The sequence below is a fragment of the Octopus bimaculoides genome, chromosome 6, assembly GCF_046866305.1.
Source record: "Octopus bimaculoides isolate indiv1 chromosome 6, ASM4686630v1, whole genome shotgun sequence".
NCBI classification, from domain to species: Eukaryota; Metazoa; Mollusca; class Cephalopoda; order Octopoda; family Octopodidae; genus Octopus; species Octopus bimaculoides.
This window is the reverse complement of record NC_142933.1, coordinates 115,729,902-115,746,869: the sequence shown is the minus strand read 5'-3', so window position 1 is coordinate 115,746,869 and position 16,968 is coordinate 115,729,902. Positions and strand designations below refer to the sequence as shown.

At 35.0% G+C, this 16,968-nt stretch overlaps 1 protein-coding gene across 12 annotated transcripts in view; it reads left to right on the top strand.

Annotated features, from left to right (window-relative positions):
- The window catches only part of LOC106875251 (protein-tyrosine sulfotransferase 1), a 476,119-nt gene extending 462,324 nt beyond the window's left edge, over positions 1–13,795 (top strand). For all 12 annotated transcript variants that reach the window (XM_089354479.1, XM_052968566.2, XM_089354475.1 and 9 more), the window contains 2 exons: positions 9,750–10,809; positions 12,807–13,795. In XM_089354479.1, coding sequence (XP_089210605.1) covers positions 9,947–10,809; positions 12,807–13,161 — 1,218 coding nt within the window. In that variant the 5' untranslated portion in view covers positions 9,750–9,946 and the 3' untranslated portion in view covers positions 13,162–13,795. The remainder of the gene's footprint in view (positions 1–9,749; positions 10,810–12,806) is intronic.
- The last annotated feature ends 3,173 nt before the right edge of the window (positions 13,796–16,968 follow it).

The window sequence follows — 16,968 nt, the reverse complement described above, 5'->3', positions numbered from 1 at the left end:
AGTAGTGCAATTTTCTGTATGTTATATATATTTGTAAGTCCTGGTGTTTTTGTTATGTATTTGTCTGAATATTTTTTTTATTATACCTAAGGCGAAATGCTTAGCAGTATTTCATCTGACTTCGTGTTCTGAGCTCAAATTCCATTCAGGTCAACTTTGTCTTTCTTGGGTTCGATAAAATAAGTACCAGTTGAATATTGGAGCGGGGGGGGGGCGATGTAATCGACTGTCCCCCACCCCCAAATTTCAGGAGTGATAAGGTGCTGAGGCAACCCCACAAAGTGAGTTGACGGATTGCTTTGGAAGATTGTATGGGAAGGAGTATGAGGAGTTAGGAAGGTAGGCTGCCAAAATGGGTAGGGTAGAAAGGATGGATGAGCAAGAAGCTATGAGTTGGGGTAGATAGAGAGTTGCTGAAGAGAGAGGCATATAATTGAATAAATCAATACTAAAATTTGATCTTGGAATGCTAAAAAGCCAAGTTGATACCAGCAGGGTTTAAATGTAGTATGTAAAATGTCATGAATAAATACTGTAATGTCTTTTGTTCATAAACTCAACCAATCCTGGTCATCTAACAATCTTATTAATAATCTTAATATTTCATCAATGATATTAAATTGCTCACATTATATTTCACACTAAACATTGTTACAGGCAGAAATAAACAAACTACATTGCAGTGATTAGTTTTATATTTACCTCCGCCAAGGAAGGAGGTTATGTTTTCATCAGTACTGGTTTGTCCGCCTGTGTGCAAGATAACTCAAAAAGTTGTGAACAGTATTTGATGAAACTTGCAGGCAAAGTTGATAATGATGAGATCTTGGTAGTGATCTGGGAATTTTTATGGATTCTTGAAGGATTTTTCATTTGTTATATCTACTTTACATGAAGTATTTCAATGTTAGGTTCTTTGATTATCTCCCTTGAAAGTACGTTCATCATTTCTACATAACCTATGGTGGCATTGTTGTTTCCAAAGTATATTTACATTTCTCTATTAGTAATTTTACTCGCGTATCTATCTTAAAATGAACTGCTTGGCGGAGGTCTACAGAGGATGACATGACAAGCCTTGACTATTGGGATCAACTAAAAAAGCTCAGGCTTTGCTCCCTCCACCGCCGCTGTGAGCTCTATATCATCTGTATGATGTGGAAAATATTCCATCAACATTGCCCATCTTTAAAATTCGTCCAAGGCTTGGCTCCCATGCCATCCATCCACTACAGAAATGTTTGTGTCGTATCACAACACTGTGACAGAACTATTTCACCTCAATTGGCCCAACTCTCTTTAACATCGTGCCAGACACACATAAAGGAGGAAAGTGACTTCATGGCATTCAAACGATCCCTAGATGATTACCCCCAACAAATACCAGATAAACCACCCACACCCAGATATGTCTCTGAAAACAATAACATTCTGCTTGAATGGGCTGCAGTTTCCCAGAGCTGACTGTGTATCTCTTACAGGTGGTGCTATTAAATTAGACATGGCCTGAGTCAACTTCGGGCGAAACTTATCGAAGTAATCTAATCTATGTTGTAAGCTTTTAATCAAAGCATGACAACATGGGTAGAGGCTGATATCTTAACATTTCTGATGGTCTTAAGTATAAGAAAAATTATTAAAAATTTATATAGAAGTACATTCAGAGTATGTCTATAAGCTATTGTGTTTAGACCTGGTTTCTATCCTCAAACTGTTCCGTTTTGTAGATGCAATTTTTTTTTTTTTTTTTAATAAAGCACTCCGAAATTAGAAAAATCAAAAATCTGCAGCAATCTTGGTCCCATGAGTATCGGATAATGGATTTTCAACTGTGTAAAGAAACTGATTGTGGTGATTGTAGTTTTGACGTTGATTGTGGTGAAAGCAGAGACAGTGCTGATGATGACGATGGTCGAGACAAGTATGGGAGGAGGTTATGTTTTTGCCAGTGTTGGTTTGGGAAATTGGGCGATTTTCAGCATGCGTGTATATGGGTGGAAATGGGTGGAAATGCGTGTATATGGGTGGAAATGAGGTGCTTGGCGGAGGTCTGCACTCTCCAAGTGCTTTTCTAGTTCTATGTTATTTATTTTTACATTTTTAATTTATATACTGAAGATCCCTTTGTACTTCAACTCTCAGGAGTTGATAAAATAAATATCAACCATGTACTAGACCCGACTGCTGTCTTCTTACGCTTTGTGACTCTTTGCCAAAGTGACATGTGTGTGTGTGTTATGAATAACACAACAGTGAGAAGAATATAATGATTTTATTGCATTTTCAAGTCAATGTACCTGATATATTTTGTAGAATATGTAACTATCAAAATATAAATGAAATCAAACCTCAAAGTAAAACTAAATACGGTAATAGTTTTAAGATAGAAACAAGCCATCGTTCGAATGCTATATGTTTAATAGATATTTTGTATTCAAACAGTGCATATTAAAAAAATATATATCTATATAAATACATAGGTTTCGCTTAAGCATTGTTAGATTAATAAGCTTTCTCACTGGTAATGCCTTCCCTGTACATTGCAAAATGGAATTGTTTTTCTCCAAATAAATTCATATTGTAGGCTGTAATAAAGCTATAGGTACTCAGCTAAGAGTCACACTGCATCTTATAGCAGAAACAGCTGTTATGCTAATGAAGTTTATGACATGACCATTATTTTTCCTGAATCATCTCTTTTTCTTATATATATATATATATATGCAGACACACACACACATGAGGGGGTGCTGAAAAGTTGCTGGCTTTGAGAAAAGAAAATACAGGAGGATCAGTTAATTATGATTTTATTGAACAGATTCACACACTTATTGCAGCAGTCCTTCAGTTTCTCTAACCTCTGTCAAAGAACTCAAAAGGGTGTGCCTCCCACCAGGCCTTTAGCGGTACTCTTAAAGCATGGACTTTTCAACACTCCCTTCTGTATATGTACTTATATACATGTACATTCATACTTGTTAAACATAGGCAAAAAAACAAAAAACATGATGGTGTGTAAACTTAATTTATTAAGACTGAAGGAGTTTGAGTAAAAATATTTTTTATCTACTACAAATAATACCTGTTCACTGTTTCTCTTTTTAATTGATAGCCTTGTCAAAATAATTGAGAGTATGTATCACACTAATTTCTAAGTTGAATACATGCTTCAATATTTTAATGCTAGTCTCAGAATTTTGAAAACCTTTCTATCCTTTTGACATAGGAAAATGGTTCTGAGCTATCTTCAAGAAATCAATATGTGGATTAGGAAAGTGTTCAAGGCTGTCAATACTGATATTTAGTATATTTTCCCTTTTGGAAGGAATCTTACATGTATTGAGGAAATGGTAACATTGAGAAAAGCAAAAATGTGCATTATCCACTAACTACTCAACATGCTAATGATAGTAAATTTAAAAAATAGGAAGTAAATATTTGCTTCTGTGTGGAATCTATTATTATGACCTACTGCAATATGTAGTCCCACACAGGCCACAAGGGAAGTTTATACTTTTATTTAATAGAATTTTAAAATCTGTTTTTAGATGTAGACATATATTCATAAAATTTTAAAATAAAAATGTATATTGCTTGGAGTTAGAATGCAGATGCAGCACATGCAGTGCTTATTTTCTCTAAAGATATCCAGCATATTCCAATTTGTTTTACTCTTTTGGTGTGCCAACCACCTTAATAACTAATAGATTAGTCAACATTTCCCAATGCAAATTTCGTATTCATCATTACCAAATGTGTGTGTGTGTGAAAAAGAAAGAAAGAAAGAAATGAACAACATAAATTATTATCATCCAAATTAAAGAGTAAACAATTTAGTTCCAACGTGCTGCACCAGCTTCCTAAATAATAAAGATTTCAATGAAACATCGTTCACAGGACAGGAAGAGTTCAAAATGATTAACATTCTTTGGTAATGATTCAATAAAAGATTTAAATAGAAAAGAGTACATGTCAACATTAAGATTTACTGTATCAGCTTCCATTTCTGACAGTAAGGGGAGTGCTGTCTTTTCTATTTCATTGAACCAAAAAAAGTGTCTGAAATAAAAAAAAAAGACTTTCTTTCCATTAATTAACTTAGCAATTTCCATTTTATTGCTTTAACAACTTCACTTTCACTGTTAGTTATGTCAAATCAATCAGCCATACAATGGATTGTTCTTTGCCTTTCATCTTTTCTTTTCCTTTTCTCTTTGTTATTAGTTTCTTAGACATTTTCTTTTACATCCAAAAATATATAAACAAAGTTTTTATTTTTGTTGTGTGAACTCATAAACTTATAGCGGTTGCTCATAGAATTTTGAACCTTTTGTGCTTTGAACACAAAGTAGATGGAAATAAAGTTTGCTAATCTATATTGAAACCAATGTCAAGCCATTGTTGATATTTCATTAGGTATTATTATGACAAGACATAAATCTCCAGTTGTTGCACTGATCAATGTTTATCCACTTCAGTTCCTTATTCATTTGTTAGCCATCTTATAGAAAGATTATACTTCACTGAGGAGGTTTAATAAAAGCAAAATATGACCAGAGTTGTCTCCCATACTACAAAATACACACGACATTCAGTTTTTAATTTAAATTTTAGAGTTATCTCCTTTGCCTTTCTTGACCAGAATGAATAATTGTTTTTCTCCATACTTGTGTAATTAATTGAAATTGTTGTGCTCACTACATTAAGTTTGTTAGCTATGACTTAACTAAGTTGTGAATGGAATTGGTAATCAATTTAGCCAGGAACTAAATCTAAGTAACTTCTATCTTGCTTTTGGAAATTATTGAAAATTTCTGTATTTATGTTCAAATAATTATTATTGCAAGAGTTAGTTGTAAGTTAGTTTATGTTGGTGCTGACACGGCTGTATGGTTAAGAAGCTTATGCAGCAAAGCCATGGTTTTGGGTTCAGTCCCACTGAACAGCAAGTGCCTTCCACTTATAACCCAGGGCTAACCAGTGCCTTGTGAGTGAAGTTGATAGGTGGAAACTGTGTGGCATGCCATCATATATATATATATATAATCATCATCATCATCATCGCTTAACGTCCACTTTCCATGCTAGCATGGGTTGGACAATTTGACTTAGGACTGGCAAACCAGATGGCTGTGCCAGGTACCAATCTGACCTGGTAGAGTTTCTACAGCTGGATACCCTTCCTAATGCCAAAAACTCCGAGAGTGTAGTGGGTGCTTTTACATGCCACACACTTATATATATATATATATATATATATATATATATATATATGCAGAGGAGTTCAAGACAGGTTGCCCCTGGGAGCTCCTCTATGCTGATGACCTTACCCTAATTGCGGAGTCACTATCAGAACTAGAGAAGTTTCAGGTGTGGAAGCAAGGTCTAGAATTGAAGGGCCTTAGAGTCAACCTAGCTAAAACCAGAATCCTAATAAGTAGGAAGGTAGATAAAACACAAACCCCTTCAGATAGATGGCCCTGCTCAGTATGTAGAAAAGGAGTAGGTAGTAACTCTATAAGATGTACCCGGTGCAAGCTATGGACACATAAGAGGTGCAGCAACATCAAAGGCAGGTTAACTAGCAAGTTAGTTTTTGTTTGTGGCAGATGTTCAGGTGCAATAAAGACTGTAAACAAACAGGAAACAACTTCTATCTCATTCCAGGGTGAAAAACTAGAGGTAGTCGATAGCTTCCGCTATCTGGGTGACCAAGTTAGTAGTGGGGGTGGGTGCGCTGAAAGTGTAACTGCTAGAATAAGAATAGCCTGGGCAAAGTTTAGAGAGCTCTTACCCCTGCTGGCGACAAAGGGACTCTCACTCAGAGTAAAAGGCAGACTGTATGACGCATGCGTACGAACAGCCATGCTACATGGCAGTGAAACATGGGCTGTAACTGCTGAGGACATACGTAAGCTTGCAAGGAATGAAGCCAGTATGCTCCATTGGATGTGTAATGTCAATGTGAATACCCGTCAGAGTGTAAGTATCTTGAGAGAAAAGCTGAACATTAGAAGCATCAGTTGTGGTGTGCAAGAGAGACGATTGCGCTGGTATGGACATGTGGTGAGAATGGATGAGGGAACCCGTGGAAGAGGTAGGCCCAGGAAGACCTGGGCTGAGGTGGTGAGGCAAGACCTTCGTACATTGGGCCTCACCGAGGCGATGACTACTGACCGAGACCTTTGGAAATGTGCTGTGGGTGAGAAGACCCGGCAAACAATGTGGATAAATAAGCATTACATTTAGCTGAATAATTTCAATGCTAAAGGGTTAGATAGCTAATTACTATTAAGTGTACTTATTCTAGCAGTCTCTTTTGCCGAACCACTAAGTTACAGGGATGTAAACACACTGACATCAGTTGTCAAGTAATGGTGGGGGGGGGGACACTAACACAAAGACAAACTCACATAAATATATACATATATATATATATATATATATATATTATATGCAAGCTCCTTTCAGGTTCCATCTACCAAATCAGCTCACAAGGCCTTGATCAGTCCAAGGTTATAGTAGAAGACACTTGTCCAAGGTACCAAGCAGAGGGACTGAACTCGGAACGATGTGGTTAAGAAGAAAGTTTCTTACCATGCAGCCACACCTACACCTATACATGCATACATAATGGGCTTTGAACAGATTCCAGATTCCATCCACCAAAATCATTCAGAAGGCACTGATGATCACAAAACTATTGTAGTAGATATAGTAGATACCTGCCTAAGATGCTGTAGAGTAGGACTGGATCTACATGACCCACATGATCGAGAAGCAAATTTCTTCACCATACAACCAAACCAAAAATTAAATGGGATTACCTAGTGTATTTCAATATGAATATAATGAGGAAATGATATAGTTCTCAGTTTTGAGTTTTTATTTTTTTAATGCAATTTAGTTGCTACTTTCTAGTCTTCATTGGAAATCCAACATTTTTTAATTCTTTAGCATTTAAACCTGCCATAACCAGCAGGCTCAAACCAGTCAGATCTGGCCTCTCATGTCCACCCCTACGATACCCTTCTAAAAATACACAATCAGGCGTGGTTGTCTGGTAAGAAGCTTGCTACCCAACCACCTGGCTCCGGGCTCAGTCTCACTCCATGGCCCCTTCTGGCAAGTATCTTCTGCTATAGCCTCGGGCCAAGATTTGGTAGACAGAAACTGAAAAAGCCCATTCTATATGTGTGTATGTATGTATATATGTGTGTGTGTGTGTGTGTGTGTGTGTGTGTGTGTGTGTGTGTGTCCACCACCACTGCTTGACAACTAGTGTTGGTGTGTTTACATCCCCGTAACTTACTGGTTCAGCAAAGGAAATCGATAGAATAAGTACCAGGCTTATAAAAAAATTTTTATTAGGGTCAATACATTCGACTAAAATTTCTTCAAGGCAGTGCACCAGCATGGCCGCAGTCTAATGACTGAAACAAGTAAAAGATAAAAGATATAAAAATTTGGAAGCTATGAGATTATGTATGATTAATTTAAAACAATGTGGATAAATAAGCATTACATTTAGCTGAATAATTTCAATGCTAAAGGGTTAGATAGCTAATTACTATTAAGTGTACTCTTTTGTTTATTTATTTATTTTATTAATCAACAGAAGTTACAGAGTGACTCGGAGGCAAAGAGTTTCATGCACTGGCACTTATTAAACTTATCAAAATGCATGAAACTTGAGTCACTCTGTAGCTTTTGTGAATTAATGAAATAATAAAGAGAATATATACTCATGTTTTGAGTTTTATTTTCCTGTTTGTATCACCAAGTCTTTTAATTATATTAGAAACTTCAACCTGTACCATAGTTCATCTAAGCTGTATCTGCATCCTTATTTGAATTAATTACTCATTAGGTATGTATATTTTCCATGAAATTTAAATTTCAGTGAAATTATGATTTCATTTTTAATCTGTTCTGCTAAGATATGCCATTGTAGAAAGTTGATTTTAATGAGACAATGAAGCAGTTTGATTACATTTGCTTGAATTATTATGTTAGCATGGAAAAACATACATTAAAAACAAACAAATTGGCAATTGTTACCTGAACTTGATATTTTAATTGATAGTGATAAATTGGCTAACTTCCAGCTGGAAAGAAGTTATTAATGTTGATAGGTTACATGAGAAACTTCATAGCAAGACATGGGGATTCTTGGAGGTGGAGTCTTATATGTAGCTAAATAAAGTTTCATTCAGAATTTGTGCAGAAAAAATAGTTAAAAATTAAGATATTCAAAAGTAGCTAAAAAGGTGAAAATAATTTAGTATGACCAGTAGAATAGGGCTTGTGACCAGGTTGTATGTCTTCACTGAAATCTATTGGCATTTTATAGTTTCTGATAAGGAGTTAAAAAGTACCCAGTCCACTCTATAAAGTGGTTGGCATTAAGAAGGGCATCCAGCTGTAAAAACCATTCCAAAATAGATTGTAGAGCTTGGTGCAGTCTTCTAGCTGACCAGCTCCTATCAAACCATCCAACCCATGCCAGCATGGAAGACATGTTAAATGATGATGATGGTGATGATGATGAATGGCAGAATCATTAGCATGCCATACAAAACACTTAGAAGCATTTCTTCCAGATTTACATTCTGAGTTCAAATCCTGCCAAGGTCTACTTTGCCTTTCATCCTTTGTGGTGGGGTTGGGGTTGGGGGGGGGGGGGCAATAGAATAAGTACCAGTTGAGTTCTGGGGTCAGTGTAAGCGAGTAGCCCCTTCCCCAAAACTCACACCTTGTGCCTGAAGTGGAATGAATTTTATAATATCTTACATCTTACATAGCAACAAGACCGGAAACAAGAAGGGAGGAGTAATCAATTTAACCATCCCAATACTTGTCTGGTTCTTTAATTTACCCACTCTGGTAGGTTGACAAGCAAAGTTAACCTTGTCTTGAACTTAGAACATCAAGAGTTACAACAGATTCCGCAAGTTATTTATAATACAATCAACTAATTCCAGTAGTATCAGTGAGTAGGTCATAAATGGAGAGCATTTTTTGACATCTAAATAGTTTATAAGACTATGGAACAATAAAACGGAAGCAAGTACAACAGTCTATGTGTGTTTTAAATTACTCATCCACACTGTAATTGTTTTAGTTCCAACACAAGAACTCAGATCAAGTCACTTGTCAAACAACAACTCAAAAATAATCTTGTTTATTTCTATAAGAGTTCAGAAACATCAATGACTACAACCAGTATGATCATTGTCTATACATGGTTTGTAAGCAGCTAAGAAAACGGTGCACTGTGATGTATGCTAATAGCAAATGGAAATTTACAGTAAACTATAGAAGATTTGAAATGACAATGTCATATAGAGACTTCTGACCTGGTAGTAAACCAACTTACATGAAGGTGAGATAAACAATTAGAAGTGGTTTTAACTATTTGATATATATATATATATATATATATTTGTGTGTGTATATATCTATGTATATATATATATATATATATATATGTGTGTGTATATATGTATGTATATATGTATGTGTGTATAGCTAGATATATATACATACATATATACACACACACAACAATGATGATGCTGTTTCCAATCTAATGTATTTACCTTCTGAAATGTAATTATTTTTGATCTGTATGCTTGTAGAAATAGAAATATTTTTTCTTGTGTAAACAATTTGATGGAATACGTCAACATAATATTTATATTAAATTTGAATGATTGCTAATTTCTTGTATTTCTGTTTTGTTTCAGTTTCTTCTATGATGTCTTCTCGATGGGTCCGTCAAATACATACGTTCAGCAAAAAATTGATTTCATGTATCTGACAAATAGTTAACTCTACTCATATATGTATATATATATATATGTATACATATATATGTAACTAATGCTAACAAAGTCGGAAAACTTTCACAAGAGCTATATTATAAACTTTGCAGAACTTTCCTATGTGGAGTAGACTATACTTGCAAACAATGATAAGTATGCATGGAAGAAAAGGTAGCATCCGTAAGCGGCTATTTGTCGGTGCTACATTTATTGTAATTTGCATCTATTTGTCCTACCAAACTTTCTCATGCGTTGGAGGCCCTAAAGTCTACATGGTTCCAAGCGACCCAATACATTACATTTACGATGAAAAGAATCGAGCTATCCCATATAACAAAGATATGCCTCTTATTTTTATTGGTGGAATGCCTCGAAGTGGTACAACACTAATGCGTGCAATGTTAGATGCTCATCCTCTAGTACGATGCGGAGAGGAGACACGAGTCATTCCCCGTATTCTTGCCATGAGATTTCAATGGGAAAAATCAGCTGTTGAGAAAAAGAGACTCATGGAAGCAGGTATGACGTCTGATGTCGTTGATTCAGCCATATCTGCTTTCATTTTAGAAGTTATTGCAAAACATGGAGAAGCTGCACCTCGCTTGTGTAACAAGGATCCCTTCACATTAAAATCAGGTCTTTATCTTAAGCAGTTGTTTCCAAATGCACGTTTTCTGCTGTTAATACGTGACGGCAGAGCTGTTGTACACTCTATAATTACACGCAAAGTCACAATTACCGGTTTTGATTTGACCAGCTACAGTAAATGTTTAAAGAAATGGAACCAAGCTATAGAAGCAATGTACTCGCAATGTATTCAGGCTGGCTCCAGTAGATGTATGCCAGTCTATTATGAGAAATTAGTTTTACAACCAGAAATATGGATGCGTAAAATTCTTGAATTTCTTGACTTAGAATGGGACAGCAAAGTTTTACACCATGAAGAATATATTGGAAAACCTGGTGGTATATCTATTTCAAAGTAAGTACAAACATAATTGTATCACTTTATGTTAACTGCCTTTTTTGTTTTATATTTTTGTATATAGTTTTTAATATCAGCAAAGTAGAAGGCAGCGAGCTGGCAGAATTGTTACTGTGCCGGGCAAAATGCTTTGTGGCATTCCATTCATCTTTACATTCTGAGTTCAAATTTTACCGAGGTTCACTTTGCCTATCATCCTTTTGGGGTTGATAAAATAAGTACCAGTCGATCACTGGGTTCAATGTAATCAACTTACCCCCTCCCCTGAAATTGCTGGCCTTGTGCCAAAATTTGAGGTCAATATTAACAAATAGACTTTTTTGCATTTATGAGGAATAGCATTGTTGGATATTATTCCTACATCAAATAGGATCTCAATGGCCAAGTCAATGATTCATTGCAATTCTGAAAATGGAAATTCTCACAAATGATGTAATAATTCATAGAAAATAAGACTATTAACAACCCATAACCATCTGTAGCCTTACTTTATATGATTGCTTTTAACAATTAATTCAGGTGTAATTATTTAGAAAGCAGTGTTTCTGTTTTTATGATCAATGAAAAGCAACTTTGCAATGTTATTTTACTGTGAACTTTAAACAACTTGACTGTTTGGATCATCATTATTAGATTATTATTATTATTATTTCCATAGTATCCATAACCTCCACAGGTTATGAATAAATAAATAGTTGGAGTCATGGGGTAGATCAAAGTTTGCTTTTTATTTCATTTAGCATCTAAATGTCAAAAGCCAAAACATAACCGCTGATTTGAAATTAATGAGTGGTGTACATTATAAACTAGTGATAAAGCCCACATAGTCGTTTCAATCCCTATTGAACCATTTTACTGCGTTTACACCGCTAGTACCCACAAGAAAGGCATGAACAGATAAAAGAAATCAATATTTATATATAGCTGAGAACACAGAATTGGCTGAAATAGTAGAAGTAGAATACCTGATCAAATGCCATGCTGCTATGCAGTAGATAGCAAGATGATTATTCTTGATTTGTAAATAATATTCTTTATCAATATATTTATATTTAAAAGGACTTTAAGGCTGAATTCCCTTCTTTTGCACTTGTAGGATGTAGGCATTAATAATTAATCTAGGCACAAGTGATAAATTCTTTTAACCATTCAGCAATTAAACCAGCCATATCAGACCAAAATAGTCTGCCTATTTTATGTTCAAACCAGCCAGATCTGGCCTCTCATACCAGTGTGCTAATGATTCTGCCAGCTTATAGTACATATTTGCATAGAAAGATTACTTTTCTATCTACAACATTGGTTTCAGAACATGACTACTTTAGCTATTAAACACATTGTTTCTATGAAGAAAAGTGTGCAGCTTTTCCTACTGTTAATTTAATTTAAGTGTACATGGTAAAAATGGAATTGCCCTGATAAATGAACTATTTATTAACTTCTTTGTTGCCCAAGACTCAAGAAAAATTGTCAAATATACATTTTAAAGATGTTAAGGATGTTCAATTAATTGTAGATGAAGGAAACTCTTAGAAAGTTGGTGCTACTATTGTTACTTACTTACCTAAACCTTTCGCTCTCTATAGAGCATAGGTCAAAGATAACTCTTCTCCACTGTTCTTGATGCTCGGCTACCTCTGTAACTTTGCTTTCTTCTAGATAGAGGTGTTGGCCCAACACAAACCCATTTTTACCTCTGGGAAATGATTGTCCATATTAGTTTGGCCGCTATTCTTTGACTGGTCCAGCATGAGAGACCTTCTCAGGAGCTTGATTCTGCCATAATAGCTCTCAGTGTCATTGAGGCACATAAGCACCATGCCATAACAAGGATTATGGAGTACTATAGTTAGGAAGCATCTTATTGTCTAACATCATTGATTCTTTGTGCTCTCACTTGCTTCATCATGGTGAAACAATGTTATTGCCTGTATTGTAAATTATATTCACTTTTTTTTTTTGTAACCATATTTTTTATCACTTAAATTTCTTAGAACTGAGCGCTCAACAGACCAAGTAATTCAACCTGTAAATCTAGAAGCTTTGTCAAAATGGGTTGGTAAAATGCCGAAGGATGTTGTTGAAGGCATGTCTGAAATTGCTCCAATGCTCGCTGTTCTTGGATATGATCCAAAAGCAAACCCACCTAATTATGGAAAGCCTGATGCAATGGTGGCAGAAAATACTCAGAATATACAGAAGAACAGAGAATTCTGGAAGAAAAAAGTCGACATAATCATTAAAGATACCCCAGCAAAAGGTTCTATCTCCAATCGAACACAAAGTTTTCACAAATCTCTTAGCAGAACAGATAAGCATTGGAGGAACACATCAAGTCACATGACATGATCTTGTATTAACAAAGTAAATCAAAATTCCACCATTACTAAAGCAGTTTATAATTCAGTAACCAAGGAGATATTTGTTAGATGTTCCAGCATCATTGTATCTCATCAAGAAATCTGCTGCCATGTAAACCAGGGCAATTTTAGTTTGAATTTAATCTGTGACAGAAAGAATTACATTTTAAATATTTGCTGACAGTATGTTTATGTGCAAAAAAACTGAAATGGTACAAATACACCCCCACCCCAACAAACAAACAAAAAAAAATTAATCATGTACTTACTAAAAGAAGATTATTTTGAAAGAACTTAACCTTCTCTCTCTATTAGTTTGCAACATCCACAAAAACATATTTAGATTTATTTTTTCACATACATCATCAAAATATTTTCATTTCCATGAAAATATTATTTCCATCTTTATTTCTCATAATTATTCATTTTTGTTGGATTTCTTTTCAACTCTCATTCCAAAACACATCAGACTGACAATGTTAAGATATGAACATCAATTATGAAGAGATTAAAACAGAGACAAGAATGAAAACTGGATTTTGTTTTATGTATATTTTTACTTGGCAATTCCAAGAAAGTTATCATGAAAAAAATTTAGTCAAAATAAAAGATGTCATTTTTCATTTTTTTTTTTCCTTTTTTTCTGTTGAAGTGGGATTATCTTCATCGTATAATACATGTCTTTCATTGACCACAGAAGTCGAAAAAATGACACCACAAATCATAAAGTCAAAAAAATTGACACTGCAGATCATAATGTTGAGAAAGAGCCATCAGAGATCACGATGTCAAAGATAGAAATCCCTGCCACCAAAAACATTCATTTCATCAATAAAAAGATTTTTGCAACAGATTGTTCTCTTTTAATTGTATTCTTTGATATCTTTTAATGAATTAACAACTGTAATTAATAATTTAATCTCTGCGATATAGTTAAATGTAACGTATAAATGTTAACTTATAGTAGCATGCCAGTTCTGGATTACAAGCTCTAAGGACAAGTATTTGAAGCTCAACCAGATAGTAGTATTTCCTTTTGGCCTTGTTACTAATCTTACTTCTCAGTATCACATTATCACAATATACATTTCATGGTCAAATAATTTACAGAAGACAGTTTTACTATAAAACAGTAACTTTAACAATTCCTTGTAAATATTTGAATTTTCAGTTTTATCTCAAAAAGAAGTACATAAAAATATCAGAAACAGATATACAATATTACTGTATAGTTTTTGTTTTAATTCAAAAATCTTACTATATCTCAAGTGTTTTGTTTAAATCAAAGGTTCTTATATTATCTTTTCATGTTTTCAGAGATTTGCTGATCCACTGAGTGGAATTAGCTAAATACAGTGAATTTACAGACCAGATATAAACTGTTAAGAGTTATGTTATGTTATGTTTCCATTGTCAATCTGACAGACTGAAGTAGTCCTACATATTTCATTTGTTTAACAACTGCTTTCCTAGTTAATGAGTTAGACAGTGAATTATTTGAAGCAGGATTTAATAGTCAGATGCTCTTCCTGTTGCCAACCCTTGTTTTTAAGAAAGGTTGTTTTTTTGTTTTTTTTACTCCAGAAGCACAGAACAACCAGTCATAATGTCAAAACCATCCCTGTTTCACTCAACCAGGGATGAGTCTGGAATGTCAACATTCTATGAAAGGAAATAGTGTGAAGATGGTGAAGAGGGGACATCACTGTTTGAATGTTTACTGAAGTTTGAGACTGAATATCTACTGCAGCAATTTTTGAAACATTTGATTTCTGATATATGTGATGGATTCTCTCGTTGTGAACAACAAATGAGGGTTCAGCAAAATAAAGCAGTAATCATGTTCTATGGACACGAATGTGACTCTTGAAGCCTGCTGGTGCCTTGCAAAGCCTTTGGCAAATGGAACAAGTTGAGAACTCAGGTTTCTCGAGTGCTTGGTGGTCATTTGTTATGTGGTTTCTTGAGTAGACAGCAAGGCCTGCTTTGCTTCATGCCACAAAACCACAATGACAGGTAAAGTTTCCATTTAGAGGCGTAGTGTTATGCCAGTGTGCTTTCATTAAATTGATCCTAGTGTTGGAGTCGACTTTTATCAAATCTTTGAACTGAGGAGAAGCAGGACTGGTGCTGCGTCCTGTGTTCTAATACTTTGTTTTCCCTGGAAGAAAAAGGAATCTTGCATCACTTCAGTTTGTCTTTGAAGCACAAGAGTGGCCTTCCACCCGACCTTCCTGATAGGAATTGGCCAAAGAGAAGTTGCTTTGGAATTCTGATGTCGTTCATATGTGAGAGATGACTTGACCATCATCATCGTTTAACAGGTTTTCCATGCTGGCATGGGTTGGACGGTTTGACTGAGGTCTGGAAAGCCAGCAGCTGCACCAGGCTCCAATCCGATCAGGCAATATTTCTACAGCTGGATGCCCTTCTTAGCGCCAACCACTCCAAGAGTGTAGTGGGTGCCTTTTACATGTCACCGGCACAGGAGCCAGTCAGGCGGGCCTGGCATTGATGTGTGTGTATATATATATATATATATATATATATATATACACATACAAAGAGGCTTTTATGTATCATGAAAGGCCTGGTGGGAGGCCCAACCTTTTGAGTTCTTTTACAGGGATTAGATAAACTGACAGGCCACTACAATAAGTGTGTGAACCTGAGAGGGGAATATGTTCAATACAATCATAATTTACTAAGCCTCCTGTATTTTCTTTTACCCATAGCCAAGAACCAACAAGTTTATATATATATATATATATATATATATATAAACTTGTTGCCAGTTCAGATATACTTGAGGCATGTTAAAACCTGTAAGAAAGCCATTCACTGCATTCTTTTTATAGAGAAAATTTCTTGCTGTAGACAACTAGGTGTAAACACATCGAGTGAATTCAAAATGACCCCTATCCATTTAGTGTTGGCTGTCAGAAAGAAAAGAGTACTCAATACCAATAATAGAGATTAAGGATATATTTTGTTTCGGCTGAATTGAGTTTCACAGGGTCTTCAGATAAGTCATAACTGAAGACTCACAGGCAGAACTCCAAATATGTATATTGACCAGATAAGAGAAGTGAAGTGAGACAATAGATGTTCAATTTGTTGACAGCCATTTCATAATCTGTATTAGTTGCATATGCAACACTATATCATCTATCACATATATGTATAAATACACACACACACACTTATAAATATAATTGTGTTGCAACATAACAAACAGACTACATCAAAACATTTCATGGCAAATCATAACACCAGAATCTGCTATAAATATCAAATAGTTTCATTAATTCAGCAGAATACTAGAATATTTGGTGAACACTAAGAGAGTGAGGACAAACAGATAAAAAAAAATTCAGAAAAAGAATACATTTATTCAAATATTAAAAGATAAATAAAAATAAGTTTATAATAAGGATTTGGCTGATCATCCTATAATATCTAAAGAAATAAACCATAGTATTAAAAAAAAACAGTAAATAAGATATGTAAATGTATGGTAAGAAGCTTGGTTCCCAACCCTATGGTTCCAGGTTCACTCCCACTGTGTGGCACTTTGAGCAAGTGTCTTCCAGTATAGCTTCAGGTTGACTAAAGCCTTGTGGGTGGATTTGGTAGGTGAAAACCCAAAGAAGCCTGTCATATATATATATATACTAGCTTAAAAGCTGCACTCTATGCAGACTTTTAAGCTAGCTTTTGCAGAGAGCTAATTGGACCTGCGGCCCAAAAATTAAAGAGAGTAATAATAATAAAGTATTTATTGGTACCCTACCAA